The sequence below is a fragment of the Zalophus californianus genome, chromosome 13 (genome assembly GCF_009762305.2).
Source record: "Zalophus californianus isolate mZalCal1 chromosome 13, mZalCal1.pri.v2, whole genome shotgun sequence".
Classification (NCBI taxonomy): Eukaryota; Metazoa; Chordata; class Mammalia; order Carnivora; family Otariidae; genus Zalophus; species Zalophus californianus.
Window position 1 is genome coordinate 34179538 of NC_045607.1, and position 16836 is coordinate 34196373.

At 50.8% G+C, this 16836-nt stretch overlaps 2 protein-coding genes across 3 annotated transcripts in view; both read left to right on the forward strand.

The window, feature by feature from the left end:
* Window positions 1–4577, forward strand: part of LOC113934145 — a 102713-nt gene extending 98136 nt beyond the window's left edge. Inside the window, exons 2-3 of the mRNA XM_035723473.1 lie at window positions 3077–3131; window positions 3986–4577. Of these exons, the coding sequence (XP_035579366.1) occupies window positions 3077–3131; window positions 3986–4513 (583 nt within the window). The 3' untranslated portion in view covers window positions 4514–4577. The remainder of the gene's footprint in view (window positions 1–3076; window positions 3132–3985) is intronic.
* SHB (SH2 domain containing adaptor protein B) overlaps window positions 4391–16836 on the forward strand; it is a 135434-nt gene continuing 122988 nt past the window's right edge. Inside the window, exon 1 of one of the 2 annotated variants that reach the window (XM_027616220.2) lies at window positions 4391–5366. In XM_027616220.2, the coding sequence (XP_027472021.1) occupies window positions 4653–5366 (714 nt within the window). In that variant the 5' untranslated portion in view covers window positions 4391–4652. The remainder of the gene's footprint in view (window positions 5367–16836) is intronic. The other variant, XM_027616221.2, reaches the window with a different exon arrangement.

The window sequence follows — 16836 nt, forward strand, 5'->3', positions numbered from 1 at the left end:
GATTAACCATTCACATTCACTTGTTCATTTGACAAATACTTATCGTGTGCCTATTAGGTGTCAGGCAGTGTGCTGAACATTGGAGATATGCGGTGAACAAAAGCAAAGCTCTCTTTCCCATTGTGGGGCAAGACAATAAACAAGAAAAATAAGTAAGATATGCTGTGCATGAAATGGGTCTGGGTAACATTCAGAAAAATAAAGCTGGGAAGGATAGGAAGTGTTGAGTGGGAACAACAATCCTAGATATGGTGCCCAGGGGAGGCCTCACTGAGCATGTAACATTTAAATACAGACCTGGGGCACCTAGGTGGCTCAGTCGGTTAAATGTCTGACTTCAGATCAGGTCATGATCTCAGGGTCCTGGGATCGAGCCCACGTAGGGTTCCCCGCTCAGCGGGGAGTCTGCTTGTCCCTTTCCCTCTCCCTCTGCCCCTCCCCATGTGTAAAATCTTAAAAAAAAAAAAAAAAAAAAAGAACAAATACAGACCTGAAGGGAGTGAAGGATGAGCCATGGGGACAGCTGAGGGAAAGAATTCCAGGCAGAGGAAATACAGTGCAAAGGCTCCACGGCAAGAGTGTTCAAGGAATACCAGAAAGAGGTAGCCTGGCTAGAGCAGGAGAGAGGACAATACAAAATGAAGTTAGGAATTTGAGGGGACTAGGTCATATAAGGCATTGTGGGTCTCTATAAGAATTTTATTTATTATTTATTTATTTATTAGGGACGTGGGGATTTAATGGGAGATTTGAGCAGAAAAGGGACAGAATCAGATTGAGTTTTAATAGGATCACTGGCTGCTGTGTTGAGACAAAATCAGGAAAATGGGTAACAGATGCCTGTGATGATCCAGGCAAGAGGTAAAGGAGTGTTGGGCTGGTGTGGAAGCAGTGGAGGTGGTGAGAAGTGGTAAGATTTTGTTTATTCCTTGCTGAAGGGTTGGATGGAGCAGGAATGAAAGAAGGATGTCAAGGATGACTGAGAGTTTTGCCTCAGATCTTCTTAGAGCACTAATGACTCCCAAATCTATGATTCCAGTCCAGATTCCTGCCCTGGGGCCCAGCAAACAGCAGGAGACTAACATTACCATTTGATGACCTGAACTGAAAGAAGTAGAGGAGTCTGTTGGGTTGGTGGCATCATTTCTCCAGGCCTTTATCAATGACATAGCCTACCTCCAGTTACTGGAAGGAGGATGCAGGAAAAAGAGCTGCCATGTCCCCACCTTGGTCTAAAGTGAGAAGTTGAGACAGGGCAGAAACAGAAACAGGGCCATACAGAACCCTTCCAATAAGAAAATCAGGGACAAGGCCGGGGCAACAGGGGGGTGGGGAGCTAAAAGTAAAAAATGGCAGTGATGGGCATAATGTTGGATTTGTGATATCAAGAGACCAGGTACCAATCCCAGCTGTGCCTCTTGATTTAATCTCTTCCTTTCAGTCATCCATTTTCCCTCTGTGAAGTGGGGTGACTGGCTCTGTGAAAGGACAGTCTGTTCAGTTCTGACTGCCTGTGGTGCTCTGATCCTTTCCCTATAAGTTCCTGTCTTCTTCAACCATTTGACATACTACTTTTCCAATATTGTCTTTAGGAAACTTTTCTGTTTCCTTTCAGAATGATTATTTCTGAATCTGTCTTGTAAGGTGTGTCTCCACTAGTTCCCAGAGGAAAACATCCATGTGTTTTTGCCTGCTTGAAGTAAATACTACCTTAGTCCAGTTACCCCATCTGTAAACTGGGAATAACACCAACTTGCAGGGCTGATGAGTAGGGTTAATAATATACAGAATGTGTTGGGGTTGAGCAGATAGACAAGTGCTCTGGAAGTTCTTGGCATAATACTATAGCATTACAATAATTTTGGCTTGCAAATTATACCCCAGCAGAGGCATCACATGGAAAAGTGGGTCTAACCCCATGGTCTGCTGAAAGTGAAATGGAAAAAATAAGTTGTGAAATATAAATTCTCTTCCTAAACCTTTGGAAAAGGCAGAGATAATTCTTCCATGTGCAACCCACATGCAGGGAGCAAGCTTCCAGACCCTGGAGAGGACTTCCTTGTCCTGAGTGGCCTGGCCTATGGCCAGTGTCTGGCTGCTCCTCCTTACTGGGCCTACAAGCTGAAATGGGAAGAGAGGGAGCCAGAGAGGATTTGTGGTTGGTTGAGAAATGGGGCTTACAATGAGGATGTACTTGCCTTTTGGGTTTTCTTCTATTTGGGCCTCCCTTACTTGCAGAATAATTGTTTATACAGCAGAGGAGTGATTTAAAGGGTAATTTGAGATATTTAAGTTTAAGGTTACCCAAAATAAACACCTTAGCCCAAGTCAATTTCTGGTTCTTCCACCATTCCCCAGACACATCACACACCACACACACACACACACACACACACACACACACACACACACTAGATTATTTCCTGAGAAATGCCAAGTAGGTAGATCTCAGGCAATGAAGGGGCTGTGTAGATGGTGTCTGTGACTGTGGGAGTTATAATGGTGGGTTTAAAAAGTTAACTTGCTCATAGAGGATGACAGTCCTGTCTGACCAAAGGGGGAAAGAGCAAATGGCTTGATCCTAAAGGGACAATTTGCAGTCAATTCCATTACATCAGTGTGTGTGGCTGAGTGGACGGAACACAACCTTCAGGGAAAGACCCAAGTTGGAGTCTGGGTTCTGTCCCTTCCCCACTGTGGCCTCAGGCAGTGAAGAGGCGACAGCTCTCAGGCAGTTCTTGTCTGGCTCTCAGACTGAGAATGTGACCTCCACCACCAGCGAGGCTAGGGCTGTGTCCCGGCCAAGAGAGCCTCTGGCCTTCTGCCTGCCCTAACAGGTCCCACTTTTCCTACAGGATACGGAAAAAGATAGACTCCCGCCAAAGCCCATCTCTTAAGACAGGTAGCAAGTAGAGATTATTACCGACGTGGGCTAATGTCCTAATAAGTCAGCCTTCCTAGAGAATTCCTGCGACTTCGGGTCTCAGTTCTCACACCTTAGGGTAAAGCATATTCTGGGGCTTGGCGGCCAAACTCAAAGGAGGACCGGCTCTCGTGGCAGTTACCGCTTTTGCAGGCAGCTCTTCCCGCCCCACCGGGAGCCTTGCGCCTCCCAGGAAAAGCTTCACTGGGTAAGCTGCGCCCCTGCCTCGGCCTCAGTTTCCTCAGCTTTGGTCAATAATCAAAGGACGATCTTAAACTGCAAAGTAGAGACTGGTGGAAATGACATCATTTCGGCTCCACCTGACCGGGAAGTGGCAGACCGGCCCACCTGGGGGGCCGGCCCTCCTTTGGGCCTCAGGTCGGCCGTGCGCGGGGTTAAAGCCCCGACCTCCTCAGAGGTGAGAAGGTGAGCCAACGTCCGGCCTCCCCTCAGCCGGGCGCTGAGACTGGTGTCCGGCCAGCCCGCCGCCCCTCCAAGCCGCTTCCGTCATCCGGACGGCTAACACGCTCATTAGCACAGAGACTCCTCCGAAGATCAGGCACGCGGGGGCTGAACCGGAGTCTCTGTCCCTTCAAGAAGGGGATAAAGCACCCTGTCCCGGAGGGGTCCCAGGGCCGCACTTCCTTCGCGCGAGTCACACTGTAAATAGAAATGTCCCGGGATAATTCACCCCCGCGCCCCGCCCCAACAGTGGGTCCCTGAGGTGCACAGCGCGCGGGCACCAGGAGATGCGCACGGGTCTGGCCTCTGCCCGCGGCGGGCTCACGCTAGCAACCTCACGCCCCAGGCGGTGGCGGGCTGCGAGCGAGGCGGGGCCAAGAGGGCCGCCGGACCCCGGTGCCCTCAGGCGCCACCCCGGGGCTGGCGCCGAGGTGGCCGCGGGTGGTGGCGCGTGCTGAGGTAGAGAGTTGCGCCAGCTGAAGACCCGGGCACGAGGAGGGCGGGGCTTAGGCCGCGGTCTGGCGGCCGGGCTCGTGGGGGGCGGGGGCGGGGCGGGGCCTGCGGGGGCGGGCTGGGGGCGGGGCGCGCGCGCGAGCCCAGGGAGGGCGGGGCCGCGGCGCGGGGCGGGCTCTGGCGGCCCGGGTGTCACACACGCGGCGGTTCGGGAGGCGGCGGCAGCGGCAGCGGCAGCAGCAGGCGCCGCCGGGACGGGCAGGGGCGCGCGGCTCGGGCGGGCGCCGGCTGCCTCCCTCCGTCGCTCGCTCGCTCTCCCTCCTGCTTGCTCGCCGGCTGAGGGGCCGGGCTCTCTCCCAGAGCTCTCGGGAAGGAAGAAGGGGGGCCAAAGACGCCGACAAGTTCCCGCAGCAGCCGCAGATCCCGGCCCAGGCGGAGGCTGCGGCTCAGACGGGGCAGGAGAGCGCTCCGCGGCGGAGCGCACGGCCAGAGCGTCTCAGGCGGGGGGCGCCCGGGCCTTTCGCTCTCCGCGGGGCCGCGGTCCGGGATCCCATGAGACGCGCCCGTGAGGGGCGAGAGATCCGAAGCCCGGGCGGCGAGAGGCAGAGGCGGAGGGCGGTGTTGCAGCTGCTGGAAGCCCGGATCGGCCGGCAGGAGGCGGCGGAGAGAACTTGAACTTGGCGTCGAGAGCGGGCGCCCCGGACGCCCCCCGCCGGGGCCGGGGCGCCGAGAGACCTGGGCCGCAGCGCTGCTCCCCGAATGGCCGCGGCGGCGGACCGAGCTCCCGCGCCGCGGCCCTAGGCGGCCTCTCGCCATGGCCAAGTGGCTGAACAAGTACTTCAGCTTGGGCAACAGCAAGACCAAGAGCCCCCCGCAGCCGCCGCGGCCGGACTACCGCGAGCAGCGGCGCCGGGGCGACCGGCCCTCACAGCCCCCCCAGGCTGTGCCGCAGGCCCCGGCGGGCGCCTCGGCGTCCTGCGGTCCGGCTGCCGCCTCCTGCTTCTCAACCTCGTCGGGATCGCTGCCCGACGACAGCGGCAGCACCAGCGACCTCATCCGCGCCTACCGCGCACAGAAGGAGCGCGACTTTGAGGACCCCTACAACGGGCCCGGTTCGTCGCTGCGCAAACTGCGCGCCATGTGCCGCCTGGACTACTGCGGCGGCGGCGGGGAGCCGGGCGGGGGCCAGCGCGCCTTCTCAGCCTCATCCGCGTCGGGCGCCGCCGGCTGCTGCTGTGCCTCCTCCGGTGCAGGCGCCGCCGCGTCCTCGTCGTCGTCCTCCGGCTCCCCGCACCTCTACCGCAGCAGTAGCGAGCGGCGGCCAGCCACCCCGGCCGAGGTGCGCTACATCTCTCCGAAGCACCGCCTCATCAAGGTGGAGAGCGCCGCGGGCGGTGCGGTAGATCTCCCGGGGGCTGCCTGCTCGGGCGGCCGCACCTGGAGCCCGACGGCCTGCGGTGGCAAGAAACTGCTCAACAAGTGTGCCCCCTCGGCCGCGGAGGAGAGCGGGGCCGGCAAAAAGGACAAGGTAAGGCACCCCTTGTTCTCACCCCAGGTTCCTGAGCCAGTGTGCGCACGGGGAAACTAAGGCAACGCTCTGATTTCTGCATTAGCTTCGGGCTAGGACCCTGGCGTAAGGGCTCCTACGCCGCTTCCCAGTTCTTCCCTCTCGCGCGCTCTTTCGTCTGGATCCTCGGCCTCTGACACAGACTCTTTTACCTGCTGCTCCTAAAACGTCCTTTCTCTGAGCCCACAGCCAGGTGCCTCCTTCGGAAGTAACCTGACGAGAGCGCCCTACCAACCTTGTCCAAGAAAGACCCAGCCAGCCCTTCCGTCCCCCAAGACCTAAAGTCTGACAGTCAGAGCTGGCAGGGATTTAGATGAGCGTGTTTTGTTTTTTGTTTTCTCCCTCCCACCATGCTGTAGATGGGAAACTGAGGTCCAGAGCTGGGAAGGGACTCGCACGGTATTACACATAATTCTCGGTGGCAGATCCGGACCGGCTGTCTTTAAATGTATATATGTAAATCGCTCTAAAAGCCCTGCCCTGCCCCACCCCTCGCGCCAGGTTTCCAGATCCGAGCGGCCTTTTGTACTGGAGCTGCCCTGGGAACCCCCACGCATGCTTTTCCGGTTAAAATACGCTGCCTCCAGGAGCTTTCCACTTCGACAAGTCAGTTCCTCCCGCCGCGCGCACAAGGGGGTTCGCCAGTCCATCAGCTGGAAGGAGACTCACCCCTCCCCCCAATCCTCACCTCTCTTCCTGATCCCACCCCCACCCCATACAGTCCCAGGAATGAGGGAACACTTTGTGACAACCCCCCAACATATTAGGCCATTTTGATCCCCCTCTTTGAAGCACACCAATTACAGCCAGACTGGGCCCCTCTCTTCCCCCTTCACACTCCTGTCGCACCCTCCCTTCCCCCATAAAATAATACTTGTTCTGTCTACTTATGGTGGAAGGCAGTGTTTTGATTACATCTGAGGCCCAGCGCCCTGTCAGGCTCATGTCCCTCTTGTTCTCCCCATCACCCCCACCTTTTCCCAAAGGTAAACTTTTGCCCAGGCGTGGGCTGGGGAAGACTGATAGTCTGAGCTCCCTTTAGGACTGGATGTCCAGACAGGAGACAGACAGGCTCCTACCTGCCAGCTGGTGCTTGGAAAGGGATGTTTTTGTTTTCTAGGCAGGAGAAGTAAGGGGATGCCCTTCCTTTTAATTTTTCTGACTGGCTTTTTCTCTCTGAGGTCCCACCCAAGAGTATCCCCTCCTCTCTGGATCTGCTAAAGGCAAGGTGGGCAGTCGGTCAGTGGAGGTTCCCACCCTCCCCTGGAGCCAGTTTGGGGGCACACCTTGGAAGCATGGACTCAGGCCTCCCTAGAAGAAGCTGGGAGCCAGGTGGCCACCCAGGTGCTTGCTGCCTTGCAGGAGGGGGAGATTTCTCTGGGAGCCCCCAGGATCAAGGGCTTGTGGTTGATTTGTGAGGGAAACACCAAAGAGGCTCCCTACTGCCTTATATGTGGCTCAAATTTGGCTAGGTGCTGGCTTGGGAGAATCTGAAGTTCCTGGGTATGGTTGGTTTGAGCAAGGCCCCGCCTGTGAAGATGGAGAGATTCCCAGCAAATGGTGCTAGACTCCTGGGCCCCCCTTGTTAACTCCACAGCCACCTTCCTGGTGGGCAAATCTTTCCCTCCCACTGCTTTGTAAAGTTTTCTTTTCTGGTTTTCAAAACTTTAGTAGACTTTTTTTTTTCCAATTACAATTAAGACTATTTCAAATACTGAGGGATAATGTCTTAGAGCTAGAATGTCAAGTGTATTTAAGAGTTGGCTTTGTTCATCATCAAGTTTTTTTTTTTAAAGATTTTATTTTTAAGTAATCTCTACACCCAGTGTGGGGCTCAAAACCTACAACCCCAAGATCAAGAGTTGCATGCTCCACTGACTTAGCCAGCCAGGCGCCCCTCACCATCAAGTATTTTTTATGGGTCTTTCCTGTGCCCTCCCCTGCTGGGTGCTGGAGCAGTCCCCTGTGAATTTTGTGGCCCAGTCTGCAGTGTGGATGATGAGTGCTGTGATGGGGGTGCTGTTACAGGAGCGCTGAAGTGGGGGTGGTCAGGGAGGGCTATTACTGTGGGGGAGGGGCAGTGACTATGGTTGGCTCCAGAAAGAAAGCCTGGCTACTTGAGGGGATGCAGATAAAGTGCCTGTGGCTGGCATTGAGAGGTTAGAGTTGTGCAGGACCCCAGGGGAACAGCAGGGCCCAGGTTAGGGAAGACCTTATAAGCTAAGCACAGTGAGGGCCAATGAAGGGATTTATGAGGGTTTTTTTTTTTTTTTTTGGTTTTTTTTTTTTTATCTCTCTTGGCTGCATTTCACTTACTGGGTTGTGACTTTGAGCCCTTTGATCTTTTGAGAAATTGTTCTGATCCAAGAGACAGGAGTTTCAGCTACCATTATGTTCTTTCTAAAGAGGAAGAGGGGAGGCAGCCACAGAGGGTCACACTGTGCAGTGGTTCTCAAACCAGAACTTGGAGGGCTCTTTAAAACCGATTCATCAAGCCTGCTGTGGGTCCTGAGAATGTGCATTTCTAACAAGTTCCTAGGTGATCTTTTGCTGCTGATTCTGCTTATCACACTTTTGAGGGCCATTATGTAAGTGACTTCTCCTTAACCCTCCCCCTGGGTCTTCTGGTTGGAACTGCTTTGGGATGCAGAGACTCTAGATCCCCTCCTCTCTGCCCTCTGTGTGGGGCTATCTCCTCATCTGGGGCCAACACCCACCCCCCATTCCTGGTCAGGCAGTCTGAATGCAGCCTGGTTTTCACATTATTTTCAGCCAGACAGCTTTTGGAAGGCCAGGCATACTGTATAGATCCAGGCCTGAACCCATGGTTCCAGGAAAACCCACTTCTAGTACCCCGCTTAATCTCAGGCCTAGCTTCGTTTTGTCAGTTGTCAGGGATAAGACAAGAACCCATAAGGCTGATGAATGCCTCCCCCACACTCCCACTCTATGTGCCAGGCCCTGTGTTTGTTTTTAACATCAGGCCTGACTTGGGAGTTACTGTGGTGTAGTGTAGAAGCTGTTGGTCCACAGATCGTCTTTTCAGTGCCTCCAGTGCCACCTCCCACTATGGTTTATCTTTGGGGGCCCTGCCTCGTGCCTCCCTGTGTCACACTTAGGCATCATTTTATTCTCCCAGTGAGTTCTCTGGTGCACCCCCTCCTCCCAGGCATCCAGGCTTGGGCATTATTCCTTTCAGAATCATGTGAAAGAGGGGGAAGGAATGAAGGCTGCAGAAGACTAGTCAGTAATCTCTGGCCTAAGTCTCTGGAGGAGATGCTCACATACTATCTTCATTTGTTTCCCCGGGGTTTTGTCTTGGGGACATTTCGTGAGGTCTTTACCTAGGAGGCTTTGAGGTGGATCTAGAGATGGAAATGGAATTTCAGTGCTGGGGAAGGGGCAGCTACAGCCCGCAGCAGCACTTCTGTGTCAGGGCTCTGTGTACATGTGTGGATGTAAGTTTGCATGCATGTATGTGTGTGGGTATATATGTGTGTACGTGTACATACAGAACTTCAGTATGGAGTCTGTTCTTGGAAACCAGAGCTTTCTTGCAGTGGGCCTCCCTTGGGGAATGAGAGATGACCTCAAATAGGTGGGGACTGAGTTTGGACCCCACAGGGAGTTCTTGAAACTGGTGAGCCGAGAAAGGGACGGACTCAGAGCCATGATTGAGCTGCCACAGTGGGGGTGGGGGATGGGGTCAGAGTTAGGGGACAATTAGAGTCCAGGTGAGAGACCATGAGGACCTGAGCTCCCAGGAAGAGAGAACGAAACTAGTCAGTAGAAATATCATTCCTTCAGGTTGTCTTTATAAAAAAGTAACCATGACAGAAGAAGCCAGTAACTTACTTGGTTGGTCTCCCTTTGTGCAGCCGAACAGGTCTCATCCCGTTACGTTTTCTGCTGAAGTCTTGTTTCTTTTATCATAATTGAGTAAATGTTTCCACCACAACTGAGAAAGTCAAGATGCATGGTGACATCAGTTTCCCGAGTTTTAAATACATGCTAATGTGTACCAACACTTTATATTTTGTCAGCATCCACAGGGTTGAGTTAAATAACATGTTTCCTAAAGAATAATATCATGTCTAACTTTTTTTTTTTTAAACATTCAGCAAACATTTTCTGAGCAGCCTGCTAGACAGGGGATATTCAGAGAATAAGTGTGGCCAGCTTCAGCTTTCTAAGAAGGAAGATTCTCTTTTGCGGTTGAACACTAGCTTCTCAAGGTCTAGTCTGGGAGACAGATAACAGCCAAGGAGACCTAAGGAATGCCAAAACAGAAGTGTGTGCAAGGGGCTGGTAAGGCCTCGACTCTGGGAAGTCCAAGAGAGCTTTCAGGAGGAGGTGACATTTGAGCTGACTCTGGAAGGATGAGTGGGAATTTCCTAGGCAGGGATGAGGGGGGAGCGCTGTCCATGCAGAAGGGATAGAACAGCTTGTGCCAGGGCCTGGAGGCTTGGGAGAGAATGGCTGGAGGCTCAGCAGAGTAGGTGTGGTGGGGGCATTACAGAGGGAGGTTGGAGTCAGAAAGGGAAGAGAGTGTCTCATGTGCCTTGCTGGGGAGTTGTAACTGGTCTTTTGGGCCTTTTCACATGCAATCATTGATGTGTGGCTTGATTGAAGCCCGAGTCAAACATGAGTTGTTAATTTCCATTTGGTTAATGGGCATATTCTCCAGTTCTTAGAAAGTAATTGATGGAAAAGGTAAGAGCCAAAGTTGGTATCTGTGGTTTGGCTTGGGATACTTTCTCTTTTGAAGTCCTGTCCCTTGAAAGTTGTGTGAGAGAAATGCCTATCAAACCTGGTTTTTTCCATTGATTGCCCAGAAGAGAAATATTCTCTAGGCTTCATGCTAACCACTTAATTGGTCATTTAATCCTCACAGTCACTCTAGAAGAGGTTTATATACTGTATCCGTTAGCTATTGCTGCATAACAAATCAGCCCAAACAGTGATTTTTAAACTAGGGGTTGGCAAACTTTTCTTAAAGGGCCAGATAATGAATAATTTTAGGCTTGAAAGCCAGACAGTCTTCATCATAACTGTTCAACTTTGCCCTTGCAGCTGGAAAGCAGCCATAGACAATATATTAATTAAAGGGCATAGTTGTGTATCAATAAAACTTTATTTAAAAAAACAGGCAGCTGACCTATGGTCTGTAGTTTCCAACCCCTGCTTAAAATGATAAGCCTTTATTATTGTCCACAAGCCCACGCGTCTCAGTTTTCTGGTTTTTCTAGTCTCAGCTGGGCTCACACATGCATCTGCGGTCCATTCAGGGTGGATGTGCAGCCCTGCTGATCCTTGCTGGGCTCTCTTACATGTTTGCGGGTAGCTGGCTTAGGATGGTCTTGACTGAGACGGTTGGATTCTGTTCCATGTGGTCTCTCAGTCTCCAGCAGGCTAGCCTTTTTCATATGATCATGGCAGTGTTTTAAAAGAACAGAAGCCCATAAGGTTTCTTGAGGTTGGAAACTGGCACACTGTCCCTTCTGCTACATTGTGTTGACCAAAGCAAGTCACAAGGCCAGCCAGGATTGAAGAAGAGAGGAGGAGTTGCAGAGTCGCATGGCAAAGGGCAGGGATACAGGCAGGCCATTAATCACGGCCTTCAATGCGATCCCATCTACCACAGGTAGTATTGCCCTTACTTTATAGATAAGAAACTAAGGTTTCAAGGTTAATGACTTGCTTGATGTCCCACAGCTACCAAGTGACAGAACCAGGATCATATCTGTGCAATCTGAATTCCAAGTTTATAGGCTTTTTTTTTTTTATCAATTTGTTCTATTTTCCATGATTGAAATGGAGATAGTAAGGCTCTGATATTTACCGGCATGTGCGTTATGTCTCCTCCCTTCACTTAATGTTCCTCTTCTTGCGCCCCTCTGCCTGAATTCCCACCCCTTTCAGTCTGGGCTTTGGTGGTCCCCAGAAGAAGCGCCAGAGTTGGCTTTTCTCTCTCCCTCCCCCATCTGCCTCTGAGTTCCATAAATGAGATGTTAATGCAGCCCTTGAATTATTTTATAGAGAAATTCTGCATGCAGAGTTGGCGCTTCCCAAGGGACAGCTGCACAAAACGTGTGTCTTGTAACTGTCACGTCTTCTCATTCTAACACCAAGCATTCCCTCCCTCCAAGGATTGGTGAGACTGTGCATGCTGTTTTAAGAAAAAACGAAAAAACTAATGGCACCTTGGACTTATCAACAAGGAACCTAAGTTTCCTTAAAGGAGATCAGGTGACCGTCCTCTAATCTGACAATCTCAGAACAGGACTGATTTCTCCCAACTTAACCCCCAAGACTTGACCTCATCCTCTCCCCACCCCCAAAGCATTTCTGACCCATAAAATAGGTGTTAAAGGTCAAATCTGAAACAGGTGTGGCTTCCTCTGGTCATTTAGCAAAGCTCAACTTGGCCTGTGTCAAGCGCTCCCCTGGGCAGTTTATCTTGGAGCTGACTTTTACATCTTGTGCTGGGAGAGCCAAGAGGTAGTGGCCTATGGGAGAAGGGGGAGGTCAGGCTTGGCCCTAGAAAATAAATTGGGATTTATAGCTTTGAAGCGGAGAGCTGGGTTGCTGGCTGGCTTGATGGTAGCACCTGTCGGCATTCTGAATGGTGGCCATGGGTTTCCTGTAGGATGGAGACAGAGGGTGCTGTGGTCTCTGCCGCCCTGACTTTATAACTTTTGTTTGGCCTGTGTTGACTGAGGAATTGCCATATACAGGCCACTCTCAAGGAGCTGTGTGGGTACAGGGATGAACCAGGGCTTCTGTAGTGCCTGCCCATAAGGAGCTTATTGGTGAGGATACAGGAAGCAGGTGAGAACAGAGATCTGTATGGCAGAATTTACCAATAAACAAAGTGGTGTAGGTGGGCTGAGAGCCATCCTGGCACAGAGGCTGTTCTGGACAGAACCTTGGTTTCATGGATCCAAAGGAGAAGCAGGGTAAGGAGGAGGAGGGTGTAGGTTTGTTGTTTTATTTTGTTTTTAACAGAGAAGCAGAGCAGTCTTGTTGGAGGAGGAGGCATTTGAGTAAAGAAAACATTGTCACTCCAATTGAGGGAGCTTTCCACGTAGTTATAATAGCCAGTGCTTCCATTACACGTACTCAGCCAGGCACTATTCATTGTGCTTTATATATGCATTAACTCTTACTCCACACCAAATCCTTGGAGGTAGGTGCTGCTGTCATTCCCATTTTACATATGAGAAAACTGAGGCACAGTGCTGTTAAGTAACTTGTCTAAGGCCATACCACCAGTAAGTGGCAGAGGAGAGGTTCAAAACTGGATGCAGAGCTTTGTTTTTGGCCACTGTGCCATCCCCCCCTCAGGCTGCACAGTCTCCAGGCTCATGCCTGAATTTCCTCTGCCTTACTTGTGGCAAGACTTACTCTTTATATAGCCTTGTAGGAGCAACTGATTCCTACATTTATGTAAGTATTTTGTAACTTAAGGGCATTTTTATACCCTTAGTTAATTTGCTTCTTAGAGTCAGTCTGTAAGGAAGGTGCTATAACCCCCATTTTGCAGATGGAGAAACTGAGGCTCTGGGGAGGAATGGAGCCTGCCCTGCTTCACAGCAGGTACTGGCTGATCCAGTGGCCAGACTGTGGACCTTCTGTTCTGAGCCCGGTGCCCTTGTGCTGCGGCTGTGGAGGTAGCTTGGCCAAAGCTCCAGTCCACAGGAAGGGTGACAGCCTGATTGATTTCCGGTTCTTTCCATGTTTTGATTCTGAAATACTTTACTGAGACCATTAAGGAGCATCGACAGAGGACCTTGCTTCCACAGTGGAATTTTTCTTCTCTTCCTGTTTGGTATTTTCCAGTAATATTTCTATTAATGTTTCACTTTCAGAGGCACTAGCTTCCTGAGAGTTTTTCGCTTTCTCAACTGCTGAGCCAGGAAGAATTGAATTTTCCTCTAAATCATTCAGTTCCTTTCCATTTTCTCCAAGGGGAGCCCTCTCTGGATTTCCCATTATGCCGTAGAGGAAGGATCCTGGAGGTGGATCCAAGGGATGGAGAGAGAATTAGTCAGGGCCCTGGGGAATGAGTCACGCCCTGTGTTTTCCAAGCAGGACTTAAGAGTAATGGTCAGAAAGGAGCTTCCCAAGGTCCATGAGGGGAGAAGTGACTTGACAGGTGGGTGGAGTGGGTAGAAGTGGATATCGCTGGCCTACTGCTGGGCCTTCACTTGCAGTCTGGACTCTGAGTCTTCAGCTGGGCCATAAGAGCTTATACCAAGACCTTTTCCCCATTCATTCAGCAGACATTACTGAGCACTGCTATGGTGCCGGGTATTCTATTGAGGTGCTGGGGATACAGCAGTGAACAAAACCCATAAAAATCTGTGCTCCCTAGGGGCACCTGTCTGGCTCATTCAGTAGAGCATGTGACTCTTGATCTTGGGGTCATAAGTTTGTGCTCTCCTGAGTTTGCCCCCTCATGAGAGGAGTCAAGCAAATGTAGTGTGTTGCATAGAGAGTATGAAGAAAGGTAAAGCAGGATAAAGAGGCTAGGGTGGGCGTGAGTTTGGGGTGTGGTGCTGTTTTAGATGGGTTCTCAGAGGGCTTTGCTAAGGATGTGACAGCAGGATTCCCATGGCTCCAAGGGAAGGGCATTCCACACAGAAGGAGCAGTCAGGGCAAAAGCCCGAGGCAGGAGCAGGCCCACGTGCTTCAGGGACATGAGCGTGACTGGGCGGAGCAGGTGGGAAGTGGGCCAGGGAGGCTGAGTGTAGTGGGCCTTGGGGGCACTGGAAGGGTCTCTCATTTGAAGTCTGGGTGAGACAGTGAGATGAGAAGTCAGTGGAGGGTTCTGACCGGAGGAATGACCGGCTCTGACTTGGGTTTTGAGAGGATGACTCTGACTGCCTAGTGGAGAACAGCCTGAAGGGGGTGAGTGGCGAGGCCAGCTGGGGCATGTGTGGCTGCTGGAACAGAGGCACTAGTGGGGGGTGAAGAGAAGACACCGAGCTCGGGATGTGTCCTGGGTAGAGCTGCAGGATTTCCTGACAGATGGATGCAGTGTGAGGTGTTGTTGGGGGGGGGGTCAAGGGTGACCCCAAAGTCTTGGCCTGAGCAATAGGGAGGATAACTCGTCATGAGCCGAGATGGGGAGGACAACAGAGGAGCAGTCGTATAGTTCAGCCAGTGGGGTTGACCCAGCAGCTCCGTAGTCCTGGGGCTAAGAGCAGGACACACTCTACCCTCCAGGGCCATGAGGTTCCTGAGAACCTGAAGGAGGCATGGGGGAACCTCTCTCCCAGCTGGGGAAAACCACCCGACGGGAGGTGGGTTCAGAGGAAGGTGCAGATGGGACATCCTGTCCACGGTGGTTGAGGTCAGAAGGGGAGCACTGCTGCTGGGTGCACGCAGGTGTGGCCAGAGCCCGGGGCTTGCCCTGGTGTGACTGCTGGTGATGGAAGACGGTGGCGGGGGTTGTGTGTGAAGGGCCTTGGCTGCCATGGGTCTGAAATTGCCCCAGTTCTCCAAATTTAAAAGAGGCCACCTGCTATGTTGCATGCCTGAGCTGGGCATGATGGGAGGGTAAAGATGAGTGCCAAGGTTAAGTCTCCAGGGACAGGGCTGGAGCCTGCCTGCTTCGCTAAGCAGAGCGTTTCATTGCTGAGCCCTTGTGATTGTTAGGAAAGTTCTCCCTTACATGGGGCCCAGTAGTGTGTGGGCTACAGGGAGGAGACAAACAGAAGTAGGAGGAATGGGACTTTCCTGGTTTCTCCAGGCCATGACTAAATTCTGAAAATGAAAATGTCCAGAAAGTTCTTTACAGTGAAGCTTCACTGTTTTTTGGATGTGCACTCCCAGAAAGCTAGACAGCCCCATAATCCCTCTGGTGCATTCCAGAGCCATGCATGTGATTTGGAGCCTGCGTGGCATTTGGGGAATGGTGTAGCCTCTACCTGCCCTTCCGTGGGGGGCACTTGTGAGTTGGCTGTGTTCTGAGGTAGTTCCTCAGAACCGCAAGCTTGGATTTTTTGATATGTTTCAATGTTTATATCTGTGAACTACCCGCCCCCCCTTAACAAAACTAAGACAAGTTTGGTATAGAAAATGCAGATAAGCAAAACTAAAATAGAAACCAACTTTAATTCTATAATTCAAAGAAACCATCGTTAACATTTCACTGGTTTTCCCTTAGCCTTTTTTCAATGCATATATATACATTTTTCCCACCACAAAAATTAATAATATTGCATGTATTTATTCTCTTTTTGTTTAAAGACATGGAAAAATGTCTCCATTATCTTAAACATTCAACAACAGTAATTTAATGTCCGTGTAGTGTTCTGTTTGTACATTTAAGCTTCCGTAGTTGTCCGTAATTTAACATTGCTCTAATGAACATCTTTGTTAACTGAATTCTTAGCGGAAGTCTGTGATGGTTTCCCTGGGACTGAGTCCCAGAAGAAGGATTGTCGGGTAAGAAGGGAAAAATTTTGGTACGTGCTTTCAAATTGTATCCTAGAAAGACTTCACACATTTGCGCCTGTTTTACTCTAATCCAATTTAGTTTCATTTGCAATTTCTTGGGTTACTGGTGCCTATGTGCTTTGACCATTTCTGTTTCTTTTCTAAAATTGTATACTTAAATCTTCTATCCAACTGCAGGATTTATCTTTTTATTGATTTGTAAGAGCTTTTTGTAGATTAAGGATGACAGCCCCTTTACCTGCCATTGTGGGATACAGAATATTTCTTAGAGATGTATAATTTGCATTTCAGTTTTGTGTTTGGTGATTGTTGTTGCTTACAATGAATTGTTTTCTGTTGTTAAACAACTCTCAATGTTCTTCATGATTTCTTGAGTATGCTGCTTAGAAAAGTCTTCCTTACTCCCAATGTTTACCTGTATTTTCTTCTTCTTTTTCTTCTTTTTTTTTTAAGATTTCCTTCATTTGTTAGAGAGAGAGAGACAGCAAGAGAGGGAACACAAGCAGGGGGAGTGGGAGAGGGAGAAGCAGGCTTCCTGCCGAGCAGGGAGGCCAATGTGGGGCTCCATCCCAGGACCCTGGGATCATGACCTGAGCCGAAGGCAGGAGCTTAACAACTGAGCCACCCAGGCGCCCCCTGTATTTTCTTTTAATACTTTGATTTTTCTTTCTTTCTTTTTTTTTTTTTAACATAGGAATCTTAATCTGTCTGGAGTTTGATTTCAGGGTATGAGGTAGGGTTTTAATTTTGCATTTCTGAATGACCAGTCTGTGTCTGGACATCCTCTCTTCATTTCTTGCTCTGTGATCTGTGTTTCTCCAGGTGCCTGTTTAGCCTTAAATATTTTGACTGTCTCGCCATGACTGCATTTAGGTCTTATCAGTTATTATGATAATGATGATTTCACCTTGTCTTTGTAAAAATGACACCTTCCGTCTGCAGATACCCATGCGCTTATTACACA